General features: G+C 42.1%; 1 protein-coding gene across 1 annotated transcript in view; it reads left to right on the plus strand.

Moving 5' to 3' along the window:
• The window catches only part of LOC138765540 (synaptotagmin-6-like), a 100,944-nt gene extending 87,518 nt beyond the window's left edge, over window positions 1–13,426 (plus strand). Inside the window, exons 6-8 of the mRNA XM_069942571.1 lie at window positions 2,845–2,974; window positions 10,194–10,268; window positions 12,822–13,426. Of these exons, the coding sequence (XP_069798672.1) occupies window positions 2,845–2,974; window positions 10,194–10,268; window positions 12,822–12,893 (277 nt within the window). The 3' untranslated portion in view covers window positions 12,894–13,426. The remainder of the gene's footprint in view (window positions 1–2,844; window positions 2,975–10,193; window positions 10,269–12,821) is intronic.
• Window positions 13,427–24,059: the final 10,633 nt, after the last annotated feature.

Raw genomic sequence — 24,059 nt, forward strand, 5'->3', positions numbered from 1 at the left:
ACTAAGGACATCACCCCATGGGTAGAGAAAGATGACAAAAATCCTGTTGTTGTGGTCTATGTAGAAGCATTGGTAGAACAGGAAGGAAGGACTACAGATGAAGTTTGAAGTACAAATTAAAAATGCCAAATTTGAAGATTGCTACCTCCAAATCACTCCAAATGACACTGGGTTAAAAATAATAAAGGCTTAAACATAAATGAAAGTGAGTGGGGAGGCAAAGAGCTGAATTCTTTGTGCTCTGGAACTGCTGGGATGAATACCATTAGAGTTAAATGTCTGGGGATTTACATAACCAGGGTTGTAGAATAATCTAATAAAACAGCAAAAGGGTTGAGTAGGTGTCTGAAGATAAATGTGTAGGTTATAGAGCAATTTAGTGCACAAAAGTGCTGGAGAAACTCAGCAGGTGCCCGCTGCTTTCATTAGGAAGCAAAGATATATAACCGTTTCAGGCCTGAACCCTTTGTCAAGGTATGAGCAAAAATCAGGTAGGCATCTGAATAAAAATGTGAGGGAAGGGTATGGGGCAGTTTATATTAATGGATTTCCTCATTGAGACAGTGTGGTGTTTTGGTTATCGTTAATGAAATAAATCATGGATATAGTAACATGCCATGCTGTTTACCCCAGAATAACTACTCTTGTTTGATTATCTTTTGTCTGTCACAGTTAATATAAATATAATCTCCCAAAACTTTAGTAGTATCACCTTAGGAAACATAACAAATGATTGTAGTTTTCATAATGCTGACAGAATATTAGCAACCATAAGAGAAAATAGCAAAAAAAAAATTAAATGTCTTGTATCTAAATTTGCAACACACTCGTATGAAGCTGGAAAAATTAATGATTCAATAAGCATGTTTGATTTATTTGGATGCGGATGAATTTGAGTCAATGTAACATGGTGTAACCCTGAGAATAAAAGAGGTGACAAAAATTGTTGAATGAAAAGAAATCAGTATGGATGGAAATCAACTACTCAACTGCAAAACATCCTCCCTAGATTCCTTTGAATTTCTTCTTCTCTTCCATAAACCCTGCCCCATCAAACAACCTTTCTAACTTCTGCTTCTGGTTGTCCACTTTTCACCTTTGTGAAATTCTATCTTTAAGTACTGTACAAATATAAGCTGACTCATGGGTCATTGGAAATCTGCTAGCCATGTAGCTTGCTTGGATCACCTCATCCGTTGGCTTTGTTAAAAGGCAGCCATAAACAATATTTTTTTTGCCAAACCCACTGCTACATCTGCATTTGTAACAGTGTTCCCCCATTTCAAAGGCCCAAAAGCCAGTTTGGTTGGGGGCTGAGATCTAGCATCAACGATCACATTATTTGACCTAATTCCCATCAATTTGCCTTTTGAAAATGCAGGTCCTCATCAACTTAAGACCGTAATTCAGATCGAAGAATCGGTCGTATCTCGAAATGGATGTATATCGGAATTGCGTACATTTGTTAAAAAATATAAAGAAAATAAAATTTGTGCAGTTTATGTTGTATTTGACAAACTATAACAGGGATGTAAGAGCCAAAAATATAGAGAAAAATGTAAAATTTTACGTGGTTTATGTTGTATTTGACCAAATATAACAGGGCATGTAAAAACCAAAATGTGCATAATTACCTTGTTAGTTGGTGTCCTGGGCTCCACAGGCTTGGCGCAGCTATCTTAGCTTCTGTGCTCATGTGTGGTGGGTTCAGTCAGCGCATGCGTGGTGGGTTCGCATATTGAAGTTCAGTTGGCACATGCGCCAGAGTTACACCCTAATGATATTGAATTCACATCCTTAACTCTCATGCGTGCACGAGCTGAATTCCAATACATGAACCACGCATGTGCCAACCAAAGGTTGGCCGCGCCCAGCCTACCGATTCCGGGACACCGACTAACAAAGTAATTACACACATTTTGGCTCGTACATGCCCTTTCCCCATTATAGTTTGTCAAATACAACATAAACCATGTAAATTTTATATTTTTAACAAATTTTCGGTCGTATGTGCGGATGGACGTAAGTCACATAGGTCACAAGTGAGGAGAACCTGTACATCTGATCTTAACCAAGCACAGTGGAGATGACACTGAGGAACTGCATTTCACCCATTGTACTATTCTAACTTAGGACAGTTCATGTGGGGATAGTTTCATTTGAAGTTATCCTCCTGCCCTCTTGACAGACTCTGACATGCCGGTGCAGCTCCTTCCCAGTACAATGGACAAAAGTCTTTCTTCAGTCAACTGTAATATTCTCTTCTGCTGATCTACTTGAGGTTAGCTCATGCTTATTTCAAATGGAAACAGACAGGGGCCATTTCAGCCATTATATCAATGCTGAATCACAGAGCAATCCAACTCCTCACAGATTTCTCCTGTCACCTTTTCTCCTTGCATTTCCATCAACCCTATCTCCGACACCTACACGTTCTACCATTCACCTCCACACTCAGAGCAGTCTTACAGCAGCCAATTAACCGACCAACTTGCAAGTCTCTGGGATGTGAGAGGAAAACGCCCAGAGAAAGCCCCCTCAGTCCTGCAGATAACATTGGAGCGTGGGAATGAGCACAGATACTGGATCAATGGGGCAGTGATTCTACAAGTTGTCTCTCTGTGCTGTCCTCCTAACTGCACACAGGTCCTGGGTTTGAAGCATTGCCCTGAGTTCTGACCCTATTTCCACACTGGGAACTAATTGCGTACTCAGGCATCAGATGCAGTAGGTCCCGTCTTTCTGGTGTGAGGCATCTCAGGTCTGTTCTTGCTGCTGTGTATTGTGGAAGGTATGCAAAGAAATACATCTTAATGGGCATTTCTTTCTCCTCATTATGGTCAGTGTTGGGCACAATGAGATCATCGGAGTATGCCGTGTGGGCATCAATGCAGAAGGCTTGGGAAGGGACCACTGGAATGAGATGTTGGCATATCCACGCAAGCCAATTGCCCATTGGCATCCACTGGTGGAGGTAAGGGAACATCAGGCTGCTTTGTTATGAATAGATAATGCATACATGTGCTTCAACAATCCTTTATGCAGCCTTACAGTTCAATCTAAGCAATTTGTAAATTAAACATCCAGCAGGGTAACAGGTCATTTTGGCCCATGGGTCCATGCTGACCAATTTACACCCAATTAACCTACACCCCCAGTATATTTTGAATGGTGGGAGGAAACCGGAGCCCCCGGGGAAAACCCACTCAGACACGGGAAGAGCATACAAACTCATTACAGACAGAGCGGGATTTGAACCTCGGTTCCAATCACTGGCTCTGTAAAGGCATTGCACCAACTGCTACACCAACCGTGCCACCCCTTTATATATAAGCTTATTTATATGCTATGGCTAGACCTAATGAATGAGTTCTAATAAATTCTATAGAATATCATATAAAGGGACAGATTCTGTGTGAATTTGTAAAGTGTTGACAGAATACTTTTCATTTAAAGGATGCTCATTTAATTCTTATTTTCGCCATTGAAGCAGGAAACTGCCTGTGAAAACTTGCCTTGCTCTACATGTCTGCTTGCTTTCTGTCAGTCTTCTGTCACAGTGTTGAAGGTTTACATTATTCCTCTTCATTTCCCCGCATCTCTATTTCTTTCATATCTATTCCCATAACTTGAGGCTACATGAGTGACCAGCTTTACCTCTGGCCAGGGGATGTGAACCATTTTGTTCAATCTTTCCTTCATTTAGCTCCCAAACTCTCACCACATCTCAAATATCCTTTTCTCGATCTTACTGGATTTAGCACTGAGGTGTACAGTACTTTCACCTTCTGAAATACCATGTGTCCTATTCTGCAAGGTAACCCAATTCATGTTGAGGTTGTGACCATCTTCCCTTTCCGCCACTGTCCTCTTCTACTTGTGACCTTCACAATCACTCAATCTGTTGGTTTTCGATTTTAAACTAGGCACGGCATAATTTTGCTTTGTCTCACCTTCTTTTCCCGTATTGTGACTGTTTCTGAAAGCCTTGGGTCTTTATCTAAATTTCTCACTCAAAGTTGTTGTTGAATCATGAAAGATTAGGCCAGCTAACTCTACTGTAAAGCACAGCCTCACTCGCAAGGGAAGATGTGGGTGGTTCTGATTTGATATTCTATTTTCAGTCAAATTCACATAAGGCATTGACAGGGGATGCCAAGGCTTCCCTCTGTGGATCTTGTGAAACTCTATGGTACACTATTTCCAATGGAGTGCCAAAAAAATGAGGAAATATAAACAAGAGAGCAATAACTCAATTTTGGTACAGAACCAAAGGATGAGTCAAGAACACTGAATGCTGCATTTAGGTTGATTCTAAGGTGAAATACAATTCTGCTTTAGTTTCAAACACTTGTTACACAGGAGAATAAGTGATCCTATTTCAGAGTTCGCCAAATTCCTTTCTCGTGCATTTACCTACCCTATTACTGAAGAGTCTCCAGGTGCCTTATTGAATGTGAACGAATCTGGAACAGAATCAGGGAAGTTTTACTCTTTAAAAAAATTGGATTATGAGACTACGGAATCTACCGTTCAAATTCACTGATGAAGAAAGAAATCAGGACAGGATTTAAGAGTAGGTTTGGTTGTTACATGAAAGAGAAAGGGAACAAAAAAGGATTTGTTTGATGATAAATACCAACAGTGGCGGTCGGGTATGGGGACCCCTGTTAACCTTTCTGTGTAATTTCTATGGAATTTCAAGAATTTTTGTTGCTGGGAGGAAGGTTACGGATTGGTTTTTTTCCTGTGCATTTGTGCAAAAGTGATCATTTCTAAATTAATTACAATTTTAATATCTTGGTATTATCTGTCCAAAAATATGAAAGAATTATTTTTTGCTAATCTGACAATAAAGAAAATACAATGTCACTTTATTTATTTAAAAAAACTGATTATGTAAAAGTGGAATAAATCCTTCTGGTAAACACTGAGGGGATGCAACAGCTGTGCACAAAATCAAATGATGTCTGTAATGTTCGTGTATAACTATAACTTGAAACATTAAACTACTCAGAGGAGGGACTGAATGATGCATCCAGCAAATGTATGTCCTTCATTGGATTTGATCTCAGTCAAGCTTGTTTTTAGGGATCAATTGTAATACCCACCCCACCCCCTTCCCATGTTGCTTGGAAACCCAGTCGATAGAGGAAACTTTCTCCATATTGTTTCCCTCCCACCCCACCCCGATCCAGCCCATGACAAATATACACCCACTAAAACAGCAGTTCCTCTTTAAATATGCACACTGGTCTCCAGTGGAATTGTTCAGACCCATTCTGCTGTATCAACTGTAACTGTTTGTATTAAAGCAGAGTAGATGTGTAAAGCCCATCACTCCAATCAATAAGGGCCATCCTCTACTTCCAGTCTTTGCAGTTATAAAGAGTTTGCGATCGTCTTTTATATATCTAATACTTTAAAGCATTAAACTTCTTGCTTTGTGACCAGATTTCTTTGTGCTTTCCTCAAACATCAGTGATTCAAAAATTCCAATTTTTTTGTGCAATGGATTTTGTTCTGATTTCTCCAAGTGAATGCATGTGCAAGGATTGAGAAGTGAAATTAAATATTATGCCACATCCAATTTGGCATCGCTTGTGCATATTTATTCTGTTCATAGAAACCCATAAATGATTCAGATCTTGCTTGCACACGGACTTACTTTGTCAATTCTGGCTGGTTTCCATTAAAAAAAACACTTACTTTTTAGTATTCCCTCTCCTGCCAATGTCCCCTGGATCTCTTGTCAACTCCAGGAATGACCATTCCTTTATCTTCAGGCCCAACAGCCAATATCCTCTCTAAATGAGTCTAATACTCACCACACACCTGACCTCCTGCCAACATCCCCTTCTCACTAACCACTTGTCTCCATCTACACTAAAGTAGATTACCCATTTTACTGATCCTCTGGCAACTTCTTCCTCTTCTTTCAACCTCACTAATCTCCTCAGCACCCACCCTCACCCCAAAGGACAAGTAGTGGCAGTGGCTTGTGGAGCAGATGTTTTTTTATGTAGCCCATTCAATCCAAAACAACATCTGTGAATGATAGGATATTGCTGGTAATATCTTTACATGGAACAGTGTGGGTCTCCTATACATCCAGGTCTGTTCAGGCAGAACATAAATTCAGCCCATTATGCATATCACCTTTTGAAAAAACTCAAATTCATCCCATTCCGCCTGTTCTTTCATTTTTAAGCTCTTTTATTTCTTTTTCTATGTACCTCCAACTTGTTTTTGAACGTCGTAAATTCTGCTTCAACAGTGCTTTACTGAAATATGTCACAACTTCACAGTTCCCATGTTTTTAGCTGAAAGAAAACATGCTCCCTTCCAAGTTTTGGCACTGTCGTCCTCCTCTCAGTGCTGTTTGGGTCCAAGTGAGACCTGTGCAATGTCCAGGAGAGCCTGGTAATATTCTCCGCTGTGCTCTGTTGGATTATCTCATTCCTCGGTTCTGCTTTGGCTGCTTCTGTTACAGGTAGCACTGAGATTACATTTAATGGACATACTGGATGAAAGTCTCTGCTTAGCCATCTCATATAGTGCACCTGAGATACCAATTCCGCTGCAATCTTTTATTTATTCATCGGCAATAAAATACAAAAAAAACCCATAACTACTCTCCAGAATTTACAATGTCTGACCTTCATTTCCAACTGCTTGTAGCAGGTCAAGTTTTTCAAATTGCTCTGCCTACTCTCCAGAGATGACAACCCTCACCACTGGAGGGTTTCTCGACACTGGTGCTAAATTGGGGAGGTAACAATTGGTGAAGGACACAAGAGATGCTGGAATCTGGAGCAAAAATCAAACTACAGGAGGAACTCAGCAGGTTTAACATCTGTAGGTGGTTGAGGGTGGGGGGGCTGGACGGAAGAAATCTCAATATTTTGGGTCAAGAAAAACAACCAGAGCCTCAACATGGACAAGACAAAACAGACGATAGTGCCCTTCAGGTGGATGAAGGACCACTCCCTATTACATATCAATGGCTCTGTCGTAGAGAGAGTGGGTAGCACAATGTTCCTTGGTGTCCATTAAAGGATGACCTATCCTGAACCCATAATACCTCCTCATTAGTCAGAAAGGTGCTGCACTTCCTAAGGAGGTTGAGGAGGGCAAGGCCACCAACCACCATCCCAAAGTCGTTTCGCAAGAGCACAGTAGAGAGTGACCTGCCTGGCTGCATCATAGTGGGGTAAGGTAGCTGCAAAGCATCAGATCGGAGGTCAGTACCAAGGGTGATTAAAACTGCAGAGAAGATCACTGGGGTCCCCCTTCCCTCTATCAATGATATCTACAGGTAGTGATGCTTAAAGGGGGCTCAGAGAATCATTGAGGACCCTTACCATCCAGACCACTGTATCTTTGAGACACTAATTTCAAAGAAGAGGTACAGGAACATAAAAACCAGAACTGCCAGGCTGGGAAATGGCTACTGGCAGGGGGTGAGACTGATGAACAATCCTAGAAATCTGTAAATTATTTTAAATATATTTATTTTGGATTGCAATGTATATATGTTGTGTGTGTGCAGGATGTACTGCGTGCCTGTGTATGGTCTGGAGATGTGCTGTTTCATCGGGTTGTATATGTACAATCAGATGGCAATGAACTTGAACAAGGCCCCTGCAACAGGACTAAGATTCGAGAGAGAAGATAGCCAATCGAAAGAGGAGGAGAGAGACAAGGGTCCACAGTGGCTGAGGAGGGTGAACATGGGGGAAGCGGGAGGGGTGTGGTTAGGAGAGAAGGAGGCTGGTGATAGGTGGAAGCATGCTAAAAAATGGGCAGATGGATCCAGGTTGTGGAGGGGAAGATGAAGGAAGAGACAGTGGCTTCAGGAACCTGACAAGGAAGGAAGGCAATCGTGGAAGAGGTGAAGGCGGATGGAACCGGATGGGAGAGAGGATATGGTGGATGAAATGTATGGGTAGTCAGCGAATGGAATAAGGAGGGGGGATGATGGGGGAACAAGGAGGAGAGATAGGAAGGGGAACATAAATGAGAGAACTGGAGCTGAATGAGAAGAAGATAGAGAGGAGAACCCAGAAGGTAAGGGTTACCTGAAGTTGAAACATTTTGCACTCATACACTGCTCAGGTCCTATATAAGGTGTGTTCCTCTAGTTTGTGTTGGGTCTTACCCTGGCATTGGATACAGCTGAGGACCGACGGGCTGATGTGGGAACGGGAAGGAGAGTTGAAATGGCTTGCAACCAGGAGCTCGGGATGGCCATTGCAGACAAAGAAACAGGTGCTCTCCAAATTGATCATTGAGTCTACATTTGCTTTCATCGATGTTGAGGAGGCCACATCGGGAGCTCCTCCTGCAGAAGTCAAGGTGGCAGGAGGCTAACCTATAGGGCTGGTTAGGCCCCCGGAAGGAGGGAGATGTGCGAACTATGATTGCACATCCTGTGGTTGGAAGAAGTGCAGAGGGGGTGTCAGGAAGGGGCAGGCAGGGAGGGATGAGCAGACCCAGGAGCCATGGAGGGAGGGGTGCCTGCAGGAGGTAGAAAAGGGTAGGAGGGCAAGATGTGGCTACTAATGGGACCCCTTAGCAGGTGGCAGAACTGAGAAAGGATGATGTGCTGGATGTGGGATCTCGTGTGGCGAAAGATGACGAGTGGGGGATCCTCGCTCTTTTGTTTGGAAGGAGGGGGTTCGAATCAAAAATGCAAGTGGAGCAAATGCAAGCGAGGGAGGGCATCACTACCCACAGTGGTGGGGAAGCCCCATTCGTGAAACAAGACATTTCAGGTGTCCCAGAAGTGGAAGGTCTCATCTTGAGCTGCGGCAGAGAAGGAGAAACTGGGAGGAAGGAACAACATCCTTACTTGAGATAGGGTCAAATGAAGTGTAACTGTGATAGCTGTGGGAGTCAGTGGGCTTATTGTAAATGTCGCTGATAGTTTCTTTCAAGTGAGCTGGAGGCAGAGAGATCTAGAAAAGGGAGTTGTGTCAGTAATGCCCCAAGTGAATTGGGCAGCGAGGTGAAAGATTGTAGCAAAAGTGTTAAAATTGATGAGCTCTGCACAGAGCGGGAAGCAGCTCAAATGTCACCCTCAAACTAACAGGAGGAGAGTTGGAGTGTTGTAGCAGAGAAAGCTTGGAGCAAGGACTGTGAGACCAATACAAATGCCCTTAACTACAGCTTTGCTTTGTGGGAACTGTGAGAAGTCAGAAGAGGAGTTGCCCTGGGTAAGAAAAAGAATAAGTTCTGCCAGGCCAACAGGAGTGTTGACGGAGGCGAACTGCTTGATCTCTCTTGCAGAAAGATGTGGAGAGTTCTGTGACCTTCCTGGTTGGGTTGGAGATGTATAATGAGTGGGCCTCCATAGTAAAGTTGACGGGGTGTGGGTCATGGAAGTTGTCAAGATAGTGGGAGGCGATGCAAGGTGGGAAGAGAATGGACAAGGGGGGAGAGATGGATTCAAGGTATGAGGGGTAGATGTAAAGAATAGATGGTAGAACTCAAATACAGGACTAACTAATATCATTGTACCTACAACTTATGACTCGTTGACTCCCACAGAAGTTGATAAAGAAAATTAAACTACATCATGGTTATTTTACATCCTTTGCCAGGAATCTAAATATATTGTTGCTTTGATCGCTTCTCATTCCTTCCTTTGCACATAATGGACCTATATGAAGAAGGGAGTGGGGTCCCCTACTTTCACCAAAAGTGAAATATCTGCTTGGTTACAGAGCCAGAACTCTGTTCCCTGGTATGAGGATTGTGTGGAGGGGGTTCGAACCTGGAACCTCTCTGAGAGTCAGGAATGCCACCACACATCCGAATGCCCTCTTAGCATATTCAAGCAATGACAAATTATGTGTTCTGCGGGAGGAATGGCAAGAGAAAACCAATGAGTTGTGTGACCAACCTCCATCTGTCACCACCCCTCTTCTCCCTGTCTCCCATTCCTTCTCCTGTCCCCACCCCTCCAATTTACTCTGGTTTCCTCTTGTCGGCCATTGATTCGCCTTCATTTTCTCCTTAATAAATAGAGTAAATGTCGCAAAAGCCTTTGTTGTATGGAATGTTAGTGAGGTGCAATTAAACATTCCTTCATGGCGGGGGGGGGGGGGGGGGGGAGGTGGGGGATGATATTGAGTGCAGGAATTGAGCAATTATATATCCTGAGGCTTTTAATACTTCCTTTGTCTTAGGCTGTGAGTGAAGGCACACTTGCAGGGGAAGGAAGCGTTTGTGAACGGTATAGTGGCACCTCCTGCCCATTGCTGGTAAGTGGTAGGTGGTGTTCAATGCTGTGAATGGAAGATGGATTGAAATACAAAATGTCCTTTGACAGTGTGATAGTCTATGCTCCCCTTGGTGACCCTGGTGAAAGCATTAAACCTCTTCCATCACTTACAGTGATGTGGTGGCAGAATGAACTGCCAGAACCACCTCCTTCCACTCTGCAGGACCCTTTCTTTCACTGGTCTCTTCTGGGCTCCAGACAACTCTTGTCCTCAGCTGAATGACGTTGAGAGATTCCCTTCTTTGCACCCTTCTCTTTCAAATTCTAAATGTTTGGTCTTCTTCTCTAAACTGCTGCCTCTATGTAAGTGCCACAGCAGTGCCAGAAGCTGACTGGCAGTGCAGGTGATGCAAGGAATTGCCTCTAATAACGATGGCGAGTCTCCTTTTCCAAAGTTTGGCCGAGGCATATCCGGGACAGGCCAGTGAGTGAAAGTGCAAACACAAGAGACCGCAGTTGCTGGAATCTTGTGAGTAAGTGGGTAGGCCATTTCATGTCAGGCCTCAGCCTGGAGGCCGGTTACAAGAGCATATCTAAAAATTAAAACTTACCTTTCAGACAGCAGCCCTAAAACGCTGCTCCAGCATCACATTCATATTGAGAGGCGCCTTGTAGCGCCCTCCAGAGCCGATGGAGGTGGAGAAACTGGTGCCGTAACATCACCCTCATAAATATCCGGCAGAGCAATGGTAGTCTTCCCTTCTCATAATCTCCCAAGCAGCTGGACCCACTCTGTGATTCTCAGAACAGTTCCAGCTGTGTAGAGGATTATAGGTAGGGAAGACTGCCATTTCTCTGCTGCATTTTTAGCCGCAGAGAGTGATCCCGAAGGCTGAATCGGCCTGGTGAGGCTGTCACAGCCTGAACCGGCCACTCCCTAATGGCTCCTGGTTACTCCAATGGCTCACACTGCCCCAACGGCTCCTGCTTCCCTGACGGCCCCCACTGACTGCTCCCACTGACCCCGCCACCCTGAAGTCTGCTCCCCGCTGCCCCTGCCTTGAGAGGATCATGGAGGGAGAGGGGTGAGTGAGGAGATGGGTCATGGGCTGATGGCATCATCACCCCTGCCCCACACCAGCCGCTTGTAGCGGCTGTACGTTCAGGTCAGGCAGCGGAGCGCTGCGCTCTGCCAATTATCCTTCCCCGAGAAGGGTTGGAATCAGCGGCTCAGAGCCGGCCACGGAACATTCAGAGAGGTATGTCTTCAGATGTAAGAACCTCCACCTTTACAGACAGGTGTTTCCCCTGCTTGGAGGTGCTTAGTGAGACACCAGCCCCCAGATAATTCTAGCATGAAGCTTGGTGAATTGGAAACTACAGCCTTAATTGGGTGATAATGATCCCTGGAATAGAATTTGAAATTAAGTCACCAAGACAGCATTTTACAAAGAGAACATTTTTTTAACAATCTGATTTGCAGCTTTGGTTGATTTTCAGTGTTAGTGGGTTGAGTTCTGCAGGAATATTTATTCTTTGACTCATGGTGAAGCAGGCACCCTCGCTCACAGTTAGCCACTGTGCACGAATTAAAAGAGGACATGGCTTTTCACCATCTAAATTATCACGGTGGCTGAAGTCAGAGTGTTGATTAAAATAAATAAGAAATTCAAGAACATAAAAAACAGAAATGTTATTGGTGTACATTATTGCTATGAAAATGTCTAATTTTGATTGACATCCTTTTTGTCTGATCCCATTGATTGTCTTTCAATTATATATAAAACTTGAAATCATTTCCCAGGTTTATGATTTGTTGGCATTGCTTCCATCCTCACGCCTCCAGTGGCTTGCTAGGCAGTTTGCAGCCACACATCCTTGAGTCGTGTGTCTGATTCCATGCATTCTTCCCCAAAACATCAGCCTCCCTCCCTACCACACTGTCTTCCATTTGTCCGTTCAACGCTGCAGCCTCTCACATATCAACCTCCCCGCACTCCCCACAGAAACAACTACCTCACACGCTAGTGACTGATCCGATCCTCTGCAGAATCAGGGGAACACATGAGAAATGGCTGTTCTTTTCTCTACCGCCGAGTTCCTCCAGCAGATTGGTCGTTCCTCTGCAAAATTGACTTTGACCTAGATACAGCTCTCTTCGCTTTGAGTGTTCCTGATTTTCTCAACACGTCTTTAGTAAGCTGCAAAGCCTTCGGGCTGCCAACAAGATACTTGTGCTTGACTTTGAGCCTCCATTTGCTACACATTTCTAACTTTCAGTCCCATCTTCCAGTCTCTTTTAGCCTAATTAGAGCCTTTTATGCACTTCCCCCATTTTGCTTCGCCTATACTGAATGCACACACACACACACACACACACACACACACACACACACACACAAAATCTCTATCTCTCTCCCACTTCCTGCTCTCATTTGAAATCCCAAGGAAATATTTAGTCTGCTTCAGCATCCATTTTCCATGCATCTTTGTGTGTGGCCTGGGATGTTTTTCTTTGTTAAATTAATTCCATGAATGTAAGTTGTTGTTGCATCAGAGTGTAACACAAGGATTTTCTGTCTTTTCTTTTCAGTGGCAAGGCCGCACTGCCAGCTTTGACAGCCAAGGCTCTTGTCCATCACCCAAACCTCCGGCAACACCGTGAATTCCAGTGCTGAGAGGTTCTAAGGATCCTTTGATGTTCTGAACATAATGTAATGTTAGTAGTTCAGTCTTTCCTCACAGGAAAACTGCATTATACTCAGCAAAATGGCACGTGTATCATGGAGGTAGATTTTCCTCACTTGGATAGAAATCAAATCCAAAAGTTGAGGGAGCTTCAGAAGTTGTAAATGTCAGAGGCAGGATTATCATTATGGTGTAAATAAGGGAGAGGCTCAAGAGACTGTGTTCTCAGCCAGAGAGAAGCTTGAACCAAATGTTGCCAGGCAGAAAATGAAAATCTAACTCACGTGTATCAGCAGCTTGAAGCAATTCACAAGCAAGAATTGGCTGCCTGGAAAATGATGCTCACCTGTATAAAAACTTGTTTTTGTGTTCTTCCTGTTCTGCATTTATTATAGTTTCTCAAATCTAACAAAAAAAGCTGAAGACTTACATGATAGCAAAACTTGTAATAGTTGAACAACCTCAGGCTATCAAAACATTGGTCAAGGAATTAAATTTTCACTGCTTTTATTGCCTGGAAAACTTCTTGATTTAACAAATATTCACCACACTCCTTATTGGCAAAAAACATGCTTAAAAGATATGGCTTTCCATGAACACAATCAAAGAAAGAAAAGAGATCACTTTAATGATCTACTGGTATCGAGTTAGAATTGCATGACCTTGAGTAACACAAGTCATTGACTCCATTTAAGGCAGAGATTGATAGTTTCTTTATCAGCCAGAGTATCGAAGGTTATGAGGAGAAGGCCATACTGGGGGGCTGAGGGGGGGAAATGGATCAGCTCTTGATTAAATGGCGGGGCAGACCCGATGGGCTGAATAGCCTATTTCTGCTCTTGTCTTATGGTCACGTTCTGAAATCAGGATGTGCACCTGATATAATCGTCAAATCAAGTCATTGAAAGAATGCTTCTTCAGCACGTGTATGGTCTCCGTCTCCTTTGTCCTTCCCCCATCTCCATACAAGGCCGAACAACCCACTGTGTCTCATTCCGTGTCACAAGATCAATCAAAGAGGAGGAATACCCGCTCGTATTGGCCAAGATCGTGTCTTGAGATTGCTTAGGCTGCTACCCTGACATTTGAAAACAGATTGAATGTTCTAAAATAGTTATTTTTTTAACCAAAAAACTAAGCACTATAAATATTATTTTACTTTCTGCAGGCCACCTATAACAAACAAGTCCTCCAGTGGGGAAGAGGGGTGGGCAGGCGGGTGGGCCTGCAAGATCAAGACTCTTCCCAGCCCTCCAACGAAATTTCTGTTCTGGTGGGAAAATCTTTTGAGAAGTTTCACTGATTTTGTTCGCAGATTTTCATCCTCCCTTTTATGTATCCGTTGTTTATTATGTCAGTGATGTTTATCTCCACTAAGGACCATCTCTGAAAAACCAATGTACTAGCAATGGTCAACCGGCCACACATTGGGAAATACTGTACCAAAGGTTCAGAGCAGAGCTCAAAGCAGGAATTGTGCATAGGTTCCATATTTAAGTCTTCATTGTTTAAATTTGAATCAATCTCATTGGGTTGAAAGTGTTTTCTTTGTACAACATTTCTAACGCCAGATTAATTGTGGTGAAACTTCACTTGTGTTGATGGAGGATTTTATTTGTCTTCACTGTTTCACGAAAAATGAATGAGGTTTAATGCCCAAGAGGTGCAAAATCCTTTGTGTAACAGTTCATGTACCATTGCCGCAGTGATGTTTATTCTCCTGTCTAAACCTACCGTTGAAAATTTACAATACTTGACTCCAACTCAGCTTTGATTCTCTCTCACCAAGATTCTTTCTTGCCGAAAGTGCTCAAATTCTTCCTACTGATCTCTCCGATTAATGCAGGACTATAATTTTGTAATTTGCATTAGAATTGGTCAGGTGTTCTTTCTCCGATTCATTCACTGTGTGAGTTGAATACAGTATGATCCGTTCACATGGTCATCATATTCTGAAGTTATTTGTGTTTTCTAGCTTGTATCATAGACCAGATCTGATAATTGCAGAAACACTGCAGGATTATCCAGGAGTTGCAAGCATGGATTCTTTCACTTGCGGTGAGGTGAAGTAAAGTGGAGTGGAAATCTATTCCAAAATGATCAGTTTGTACAAATTATTTGCAACCATGAATGATTGCAGTGTAATTGGGTTTTAAGCTATTTTTCATGTTTGGTCCTGGTTCTCTTGCATCAGTTCACTGAGCCCAAACATTAGGAGAGAAAGAGGACATACTGGTTCTCAGCTCATACACCTGATAGTATTGTTGAAGTGGTGAAAATGAAGATAAGTCAAGCCTTCTGACCCAGTGGCCTGAGCTAAATGAAAACGTCACTGCCGTAATGGCAAATAGTAAAAGTTTTCTCCTGCCTTAGTCATGTGATATGATTAGTGTTGGTGATTTAATCAAAAAGTTTGGAAACTATTTTGAGTCGTTTTTATGTGCTACATGAAAGAATTTGTTCTAAAGCCAGTTAGAATCATAGAATTTTACAGAACGAAAACAAGCCCAACCCATTCAAGGCGACCAAGTCGCCTTCCTGAGGTAGTCCCACTTGTCGGCATTTAGCCCACATCCCTCCAAGCTTTTCCTGTCTAAATGCCGTTCAAGCATTGACATTGTACCTGCCTCTACCATTCCCTCTGGCAGCTCATTCCACATAACCTTCACACTCTGCGTTCTTTTTAAGTCTTTTCCCTCTCACCTTCAATCTCTGCCCACTAGTTTTAGATTTCACAGAACTTTTAGAACAGTTTTAAAGGTTGGCTCACTGTTCTCTGCGTGTGTTTGCTCAACATTCATCTGTGCCACCCAGACCACTGAGGAGCACCTCACTTCATTGAAGAGATAAGGCTTGTTTCTAAAATTGACAAGCCTTAGCTGATCTGTGTCCAGGAATGTAAGGCATGAAACTGCTTGGTGATTCCACTAAAACTGTTTCCCTCTGCCCTCATTCCCTCATCCATCTAAACTAATAGTTCTCAATCATTTTTCTTCCACTCACATACCATTTTAAGTAATCCCTTGCTAGCCACGGAGCACTGTGTTCTGTGGTTAGTAAAGGATTACTTAAGGTTTGTGAATGGAAAAAAAATGATTGAGAACCACTGATCTAAGCCATTCCCCCCTGCCCCTGTCTGTGATCTGCTCCCAGCTAGTTTCCTTTGGTGTTCTCACTTTTATGAGCAAGATTTAATCTGCCACACAGAAAAGTCAAGCTGCTGACAGGCATCACACAAAACTGGTGATTTAATGAGCTTTGATCAACATTGAAAAATTTCGGGTACAATCTGTTCCATCATTGCATCCTTCTCTTTAATGAGCAATGATCTTGCTTAAAAATAAATACACAGCTTGTCATCTTTACATTTCAAATCCAAAACATACTGTCAGTTAATCTAATAGGTCATTAATACTAACTTCAGACTTCCACAAGTGTTCAGTTTGTTCAATCTACATGGATGCAAAAACTTCGAACATGCTGCACAGTTTGATTTGTGTTCCACAAGTTCATTCTTAGTCACCATTATTGAAATGCACAACATGAATATTTTAGGATTTAGCACAATAATTTTAAAGGAATTTTGCTACTAATGGTATGTCAAGATTATTTCATTTACTCCATTGTGAGTGACATTTATTCCCCTGAAGGACACATGCTTATCATATTCAGAAGATTGTTTTGAGGTTGGCACAACAGTGCAGAATGAATTAATTTTCATAGGATTAATGAATTAATCTTCTTGGATGAGGAAATTCGACATTTGCACTTTATCAATCGTGACATGAAAGCGGCCTTGTCTACTAAATTTCTTGACACTGAGCTATCTTAAGATTTGCAATTGCCAAATAGTTATTGCCATGGTAATAGACTGCTGAACCACCAATAAAAGAGGCCCATGTGACTGAGAGGGAGTCAAAAGACAGAAAGGTAGAACCGTGAGCTCAAATTTCAAGATAACAAACAGTGGGAAAGAACCAAGGAGAGAAAGCTTCAGTGGTTTGTAAACTTGCCTTTCCTTCACCAGCCAAGTCCTTCATTTCAGAACCTCACATTGAAATAAGTTGGCACGATGCACCATCTATAATCACAAAAGACTGAAGTTGTGAAACTGATCGGCTTTTATTTAACTATAGCCTGGAACAGCCGTCAACCTCATTGACTAATCAAGGCAGAGTGAAATGGGGAGCATGCAAAGGGCTATGGATTGGATCGGTCTAAGGAGGCGTGTCCAGCCTGCAGCAGCCAATCATAGCGTAACAGTGGTTTACCACATGGCACAATTGCCATTCGAGGGACTGAAACAATGGGAGATCAAGAGAGAATCAGCAGAGATGTGGGTGGTTGGCCTTGAGTGAAGCAGCACTGAGACAAGAGATTTCTAGTCCATTGACTATGGTTAGTCAGAAAACCAACATACTGGGTCTATTTTCAGCAGAAAAATGAGAAGAGAACTCATCGAAACAAACAATGTTGTCCCTGACTTGGGAATCTGGAAGGTGAGGTCGTAATCTCAGGATGTGGAGAACTGAAATGAGAAGAAATTTCTTCACTTAGGGGGTGGTGAACTTGTGGAATTCTCTATTGCAGGGGTGTGCATCAGTCAGTGAATAATATTCAGAAGGAGATAGATTTTGAGGCTCAAAAGGCTTCAAGAGATGTTTAGTGAGAGTGGAAATATGAGATTGAGAAAAAGAACCAGCTGGTGATTTTATTGATTGGCTTAACAATCTCAGAAAACTGAATAGCATATTCCTGCTACTATTTCCCTGTTTTATATCTGTAATACTCAACTCACAAGAAACTTTTTACAAGAGGTGGACATTTTACTATTTATTTTGTTGCATGTCGGATGGTTTTCACCATTAAGCAGACTAAAACCTTCTTGATGCTTTTGTGGTTCAAGCTGCTGTTTTAACTAGTTGCCATGAAAAAGGATGTGCATTGGGAGGTAACCACTGCTGCCAGATTATCTCACTGGCACTGCCCTTGACCTATAAAATGCGTCAGCCAGAAGTAGGTAATCCTTTCATTGCAGAGTCATGCAACAGAGAACTAGGTCTTTTGGTCATCTGGGCCTGTGATTCCTTTTTGGAAACACTCCAAGGCCTTTCCTTCTCAAATAATCATCGATTTTTCCTTTGAAAGTTGAAGTCATATTTTACCATCCTTTCGGTTAAACTATTCAAGATTATAGAAATTCACTGGTGGAAAAAGTGAATGGCATACAATCCTGTTTTTTTAAATGAGCCAAGAGACACTGGTGGAGCTCAGCGGATCAGGCAGTATCCACAGAGAGAAGTAGTCAGCCAACGAGACTGATGAAGGGTCCCGACCCAAAACGTTGACTAACAATTTCTCTCCGTGGATGCTGCCTGACCTCCGGCATCTCTTTGTTCACTCAGCATCTGTTTCCTTGCTTTTTAAGTCACACCTTAAGAAATGTTCCTTACCTTCCTGTCACTGCAAACACCCTCTCACCAATTAAACACCTCACAATTTGAACAGCTACATAAAAACCTTTTGTGATCTAAGGAGAAGAATCTTGGCTTTACTAATCAAGTCAAGATAATTGTCATCTAACCGTACAAGTACAACCCAACGAAACAATATTCTCCAGTCCTCGGTGCAGAACAGTCAGACACAACACACCTACAGACAAACAATACATATGCAGGACAAGTATTTCATCTATACAAATTAATAAATAAATATTGTTTTATATGAATGAGAGTCTTGGATGGTTAACGTGAGCAGTTCCTTTGGGCGTTTAGCATTCTCACTGCCCATGGGAAGAAGCTGTTCCTCAACCTGGTGGAGCTGGCTCTGATCCTCCTGTATCTCTTCCCCGAGGGGAGCAGCTGAAAGGTGTTGTGTGTAGGGTGGAAGGGGTTCTCAATGATTTTGCGCACCCTCTTCAGACAATGATCCCAGTAGATCACGTCGATGACAGGGGGTGGGGGGGGGTGGGGGTGGGTGGAGGGAGACTCCAGTGACATTCTTTTGTGTAGCATGATGACCAAAACTCAGGCCACAATACCCCAAATGGGGCCTCACCAACATCTTATACAACTGCGACATGAGCTTCCAACTTCCATACTCGATACTTAGACGGATGAAGGACACTGTGCCAGAAGACTTTTTGACCACCCTATCTACCTGTGATGTCACTTTCAAGGCACTATGTACCTGCACTCCTAAATCCTGCTGCTCTACAACACTCCCCAGATCCCTACCATTCACTGTGTAAGTCTTATCCATGTTGGACCTCGAAAAATGCAACACCTCACATTTCTCATTCCATCAATTTTTTTTCTGCTGATCTTTTACCTCTTCGTGGTTCTTCTTTTATCTCAGTGCTACTTTACTTGAAGCATGCAATGCCTATTACATTTTTAATGTATTGTTCTGTGACAATCAAAGGAACCTTGAACCTTGATTCACTTAATACCTAAAATTTTATTGTCGGGATAAGATGGAGAAAAAAAATGTTAAATGCCTGGCCATCCTATTCCCAGTCGTTGGCTGACTACTTCTCTCTGTGGATACTGCCTGATCCGCTGAGATATGATCAGAAATAATGTTTTTCTTAAAACAATGTGTCCATTGAATGTGGTTAAATCAGATGACTTTTGCTTAAATCCATTGCTTACCCAGGATTATAAATGTGGCCTCTAAATTAATGATAAATTATTATGTAAGAACATAAGAAAATGGAGATGAACTAGACTGATCTGCCCCTTAAGCCAGCTTTTTGAAAAAGTTATAGAAGTTTCAGAATCTGTCAATTTTTCCCCAGTCATCACCTGCAACCAGAAACTGAAAAAGACAGTTGAATGTGCCCTAGTGGTAGGTACCAGAAGACTGGTACAAATGGAAGTAAGGCAATAAGTCTGCTCAGCTGAGGTGGCAGGCGGAAAGATCAGTAGATTAGCAAGCTTTTTTTTTGTGACTCATCTGTACAATGTCTTGGTTTGAAGATTACTATTTGGGCCACAAAAGTCTCATGTCAGTCCAAGCATGGAATCAAATGATCATGAAAAAGAGAAAGCCAATGGTTAAATGCCGGGAGTCAAGTCAGGGATTCAGTCATGGCTTGAAGCTTTGAATATAGCCTTCTGTCTTGTTGATTGAGCAGGACCTCAAATAAGCTCAGAGACGGCAAACAATTCAGCGAACTCGAAATGAGTGACCTCCCTGGGGGAAGGAGCAAGTGGAAGCAGGTCAAGGTGTGATTTAGGGTGCCTAGCTGTGGACGAGGTCTGAGGCCAAAAACGGAGGAGGTCGGTGAAAGAGAATCCACCGAGCTGGGATGTATTCACGGAGCAGCACTCCCATGGTGAGTCTGTCTCAGACATTCACTTCAGAGATAACCCACTTTCAATCAAGTAGCCTTGAGAGGAACACCATGCACAAGAAACCAATGAGCCTTTTAATTAGCACTTTACTGTAAGTACTCAGAAATATCTTCAATGCTATTATATGTAATGAATCTGCCCACTTAATTTCCACACTGGTCCCCATTGTCCTCACAGCCATAATACTTGTGGCCCAGGCATTAATTCATTGAGATGGCTTCACGATTTTCTATGTTAATTCTCACGAATGAAATGTAATGCAATCAAGCTGGTTATTAGGGTTTATGATTTACAGCCAAGTAAATTTATTCAATAAACCAGCTGATAATCAATGAATTTTAAATGAGGTTTAGATCAAGGTGGATATTTAACAAAGTCAAAAAAGAAAACTCAGTGAATTCAATCGTTTTGGCATCAACGGTGTAATTTTGGTATTTTATCGTTGATTTGAACTCCTGTTATGCACGACAGAAGTCAAAGATTCAAGAGGAATCAAGTTTTAGACTCACCAGAAGGTCCCAGTTAATAGTTAATCAGGGACTAGTGACTGCATCCAGATTGGCATGAATTGGCTCCACATTGCTTTAGTAAGATGCCTCACTAACCCACAGAGCCAGTGGGTTGGCATCACCAGGATTAACATCAGGGTGGCACCTTTTAACATGGTAAAGGACACCCTTGACCTCAAACTCGTATTGCACGAAACTAATTAATTTCACATATTAATGTTCATCTGATCAATAAAAGTTGATAGAATTTCTTGTAAAAGTCGTACAAGGAATATGAATGTCAACATTTAATTGTTTCTGGACTAATTAGCATTAGAGACTGAGGTTCTTTGACTAAACATTATCACCTCAATCACGTAACAACCATTTCCAAAAATAGGTTAGAGAGATTAGCTAAATCGATCTCCACCTCATATTCTCGCTCACATGGTAGCCTTCGTTATCCTTTCCTAGAATCCAATAAGACTTCATACTTCAATTGAAGCTGCAGTGTATTGTACAGTTCTGCTTCCAGTATTATTCCAAATATTGCTCTTGGGGATGTCAACCTTTCAACATTGCTTCAACTGAGTGTATGCCTGTTAAGTTACAAAGGTAATTTTATTGGTATCTGGTCCACAGAAATCTCTCTCTGGTGTAGGTGCAGAATGAATGAGTTTGTCTTTCCCAAAAAGGATATCTGGGGATTATGTAGATGAGTGAGAAGTGTTTTCCAAACGGTACATTGTGCACTGTTTTTATTCCCGTTTTGATCTGCCGTTTTCACGAGCGTTCCTGTCGTGGTCGACTTTGTTCTTTGAGTAGTGCAACTTTATTACATTTCCATCCAAGAATTACTTGGCTTGTGTGAATCTTGCACGCTGACACTTTTGGAAACCTCCCTATTTATGAAAGAACTTGAGAATTTTGTACTAAAGCGATTATTGTATTTGTAATATGAATGTTTGGGTCTGTATTTTAAATAAAATGAAAACGTGTTAGTTCTTCAATTACATCTTCCTCAATGGAGTTAGACATTTTATTCAAAGCTTTCAAAATGGAATGATATAATTGGACCAATAATTGCAAGGATATAAGAGATGAAAATACGAATCACTACAATGGGATAAATTTATCATCCACAACTCTGCAAGGTTCTTCCGTTTTAAAATTCTCCGGCATCATGAATGACACGATAAAGGCATTCCCACAATGTTTTAATGCAGATTTGTCAAAGTGCATTTATCATTCATGCTCAAGGCCAATTGTTGCTCTGAGGCTTGGATCCCTTTTCCAATCATTGTAAAAAAAAAACATCCTCACCCACCATTAAGAAGTTGTATCAGGAAAGATCTACTGATTGGAAACAAGCTGGGGTTTAAACTGGGAATCTTCGTAATATGACTTGGGTTTAACATGGTTTATTGCCTTTCTCTGCTCTCTTGGACCACAAATAACTTGCTTTCCTAACCTGGAAAATCATGATGGAACTCTTTGTAAGAGCCAAATAATATTCTTTCTGCCCATTTCCCTACAGAAATGTTCGATTTCAAGTTATTATTCAATCCCCCTTCCTCACTCTCCCCCACTCTCCCTGGCCACCCCGAATCAAGTTGAATTACTTTCTCGCACTCTCATAGGAAGTACATTCCAGATATGAAATGGCAAACATAAACATGACCACTTCAACTTCCCTCTTGGTGCAACTAATTGGCACACATTTGTACCTCATTTGTATGTGTGCTTTTCACTTCATACTTGGTTATTTTGAAATGGTGTCCATTCCAATCTCTGAACCTGAAATTTCACTGTGTTGACGGGTGCTTCTGCACAAAAAAGAGGCACTTTTACACAGCCAGAGCCAGGGATACGCAGAGCGGTTCCAGCTGCGTGTGGGGATCATGGGTAAGGAAGACAGCCATTACTCCTGCATTGAGCCAGCTGCTGCCTGATTCTCTCCCATCGGGTGCTGGGGGCCAAGTCACCTTTCCACCAAAGGTAAGAGAGCGCGCCCATGGGGATTGGGAGCAATGGGGATCAGGTCGATCTACCCCCACCTCAAATGTTCAGCCTCCGAAAACACCGCAACTCCAAAATCACCGCAACTGCAGAGTAAATGGCCTGCCTGTGTGAATGGCCATTTCGGGTGTAAGTATGCTTATTTTTTTCAGTATTCCTTCTGTGTAAAAATGTTAACTGCCTGGCCATCCTATTCCCAGTCATTTCTGTTTTTGTTTTGATTTTGAACACACCAGTGTTCATTACTTTCGGCGTTAATGCTTAAGGCTGGGGATTCAAACATATCGTTAGAACAGAGTGGATGGAGACTGCAGAAGTACACTCATTGCGTGCTATGATTAAACTTGGGATGGGCCAAATAAATGTGTTCATCTCCTTCACCAAGAGTGCAAATTGGATTTATGAAGCACCTTCCCCAAGGAACTCTTTGAGAGTTATACAGCTTTAAACAAACAATTTAGCTGAAACACACATCTGAATTTTTGTCAAAAAGCCTGCCAACATTTTTCCATATGTTGATGAAGGGCTCAAGCCTGAACTGTTGGTTATATATCTTTATCTTTGCTATATAAAGTCCACTTTTTGACCTGCTAAGTTTCTCCAGCATTGAGTTTTTACCTCTGACTAATACTTCTTAGAATGTTATTATAGTTTTATAAAATATTGCTTCCAAAAGAAGCACAATTATAATCTCTATCTTAAAGGAGGTCTCAGACATGAAATGTCAGTTATATATCTTTACCTCCTGTCGACACTGTGAGACCTGCTGACTTCCTCCAGCATTTTTGGGTTTTTCTTCCAATTATGATCAATGCCCCTCTAATAAAAACCTGAAATACATAAACAAATTCTCTGAAACTGATACCGAAAGATCGTTTTTGCGGATTGAGATCTTCCCTATATTTCCTTTCCTGGGAACTGGCTGTTGTTGAGTTTGAATGTTATAGGAAGCTCAGAGCATTTTTTTCAATGGATGTCCTTCCAGATACCAAATCCCAGTTGGTTTTCCACCAGGAACCAGATATTTCTCTCCATGAAACCTAAATTCAGGTCTAGCAATATCTGCCAAGCATTTGGAGGCTTTGTTCAAACAGAAAAACTTAAATTCATTTGAATCGACAGGGAAGGATTAGATGGATAATGGGCCAAACACAGGAAAATGGGACGAGCTTGGGCTGACGACTTGGTCTGTGCTTAAAACTCTTTGAATCTCTGACTCGAGGATTCAACCAATCACATTCTGGTGATCGCTGAGCAAAGCGCATGTCAGTCAGTATT

The sequence above is a fragment of the Narcine bancroftii genome, chromosome 5 (genome assembly GCF_036971445.1).
Source record: "Narcine bancroftii isolate sNarBan1 chromosome 5, sNarBan1.hap1, whole genome shotgun sequence".
NCBI classification, from domain to species: Eukaryota; Metazoa; Chordata; class Chondrichthyes; order Torpediniformes; family Narcinidae; genus Narcine; species Narcine bancroftii.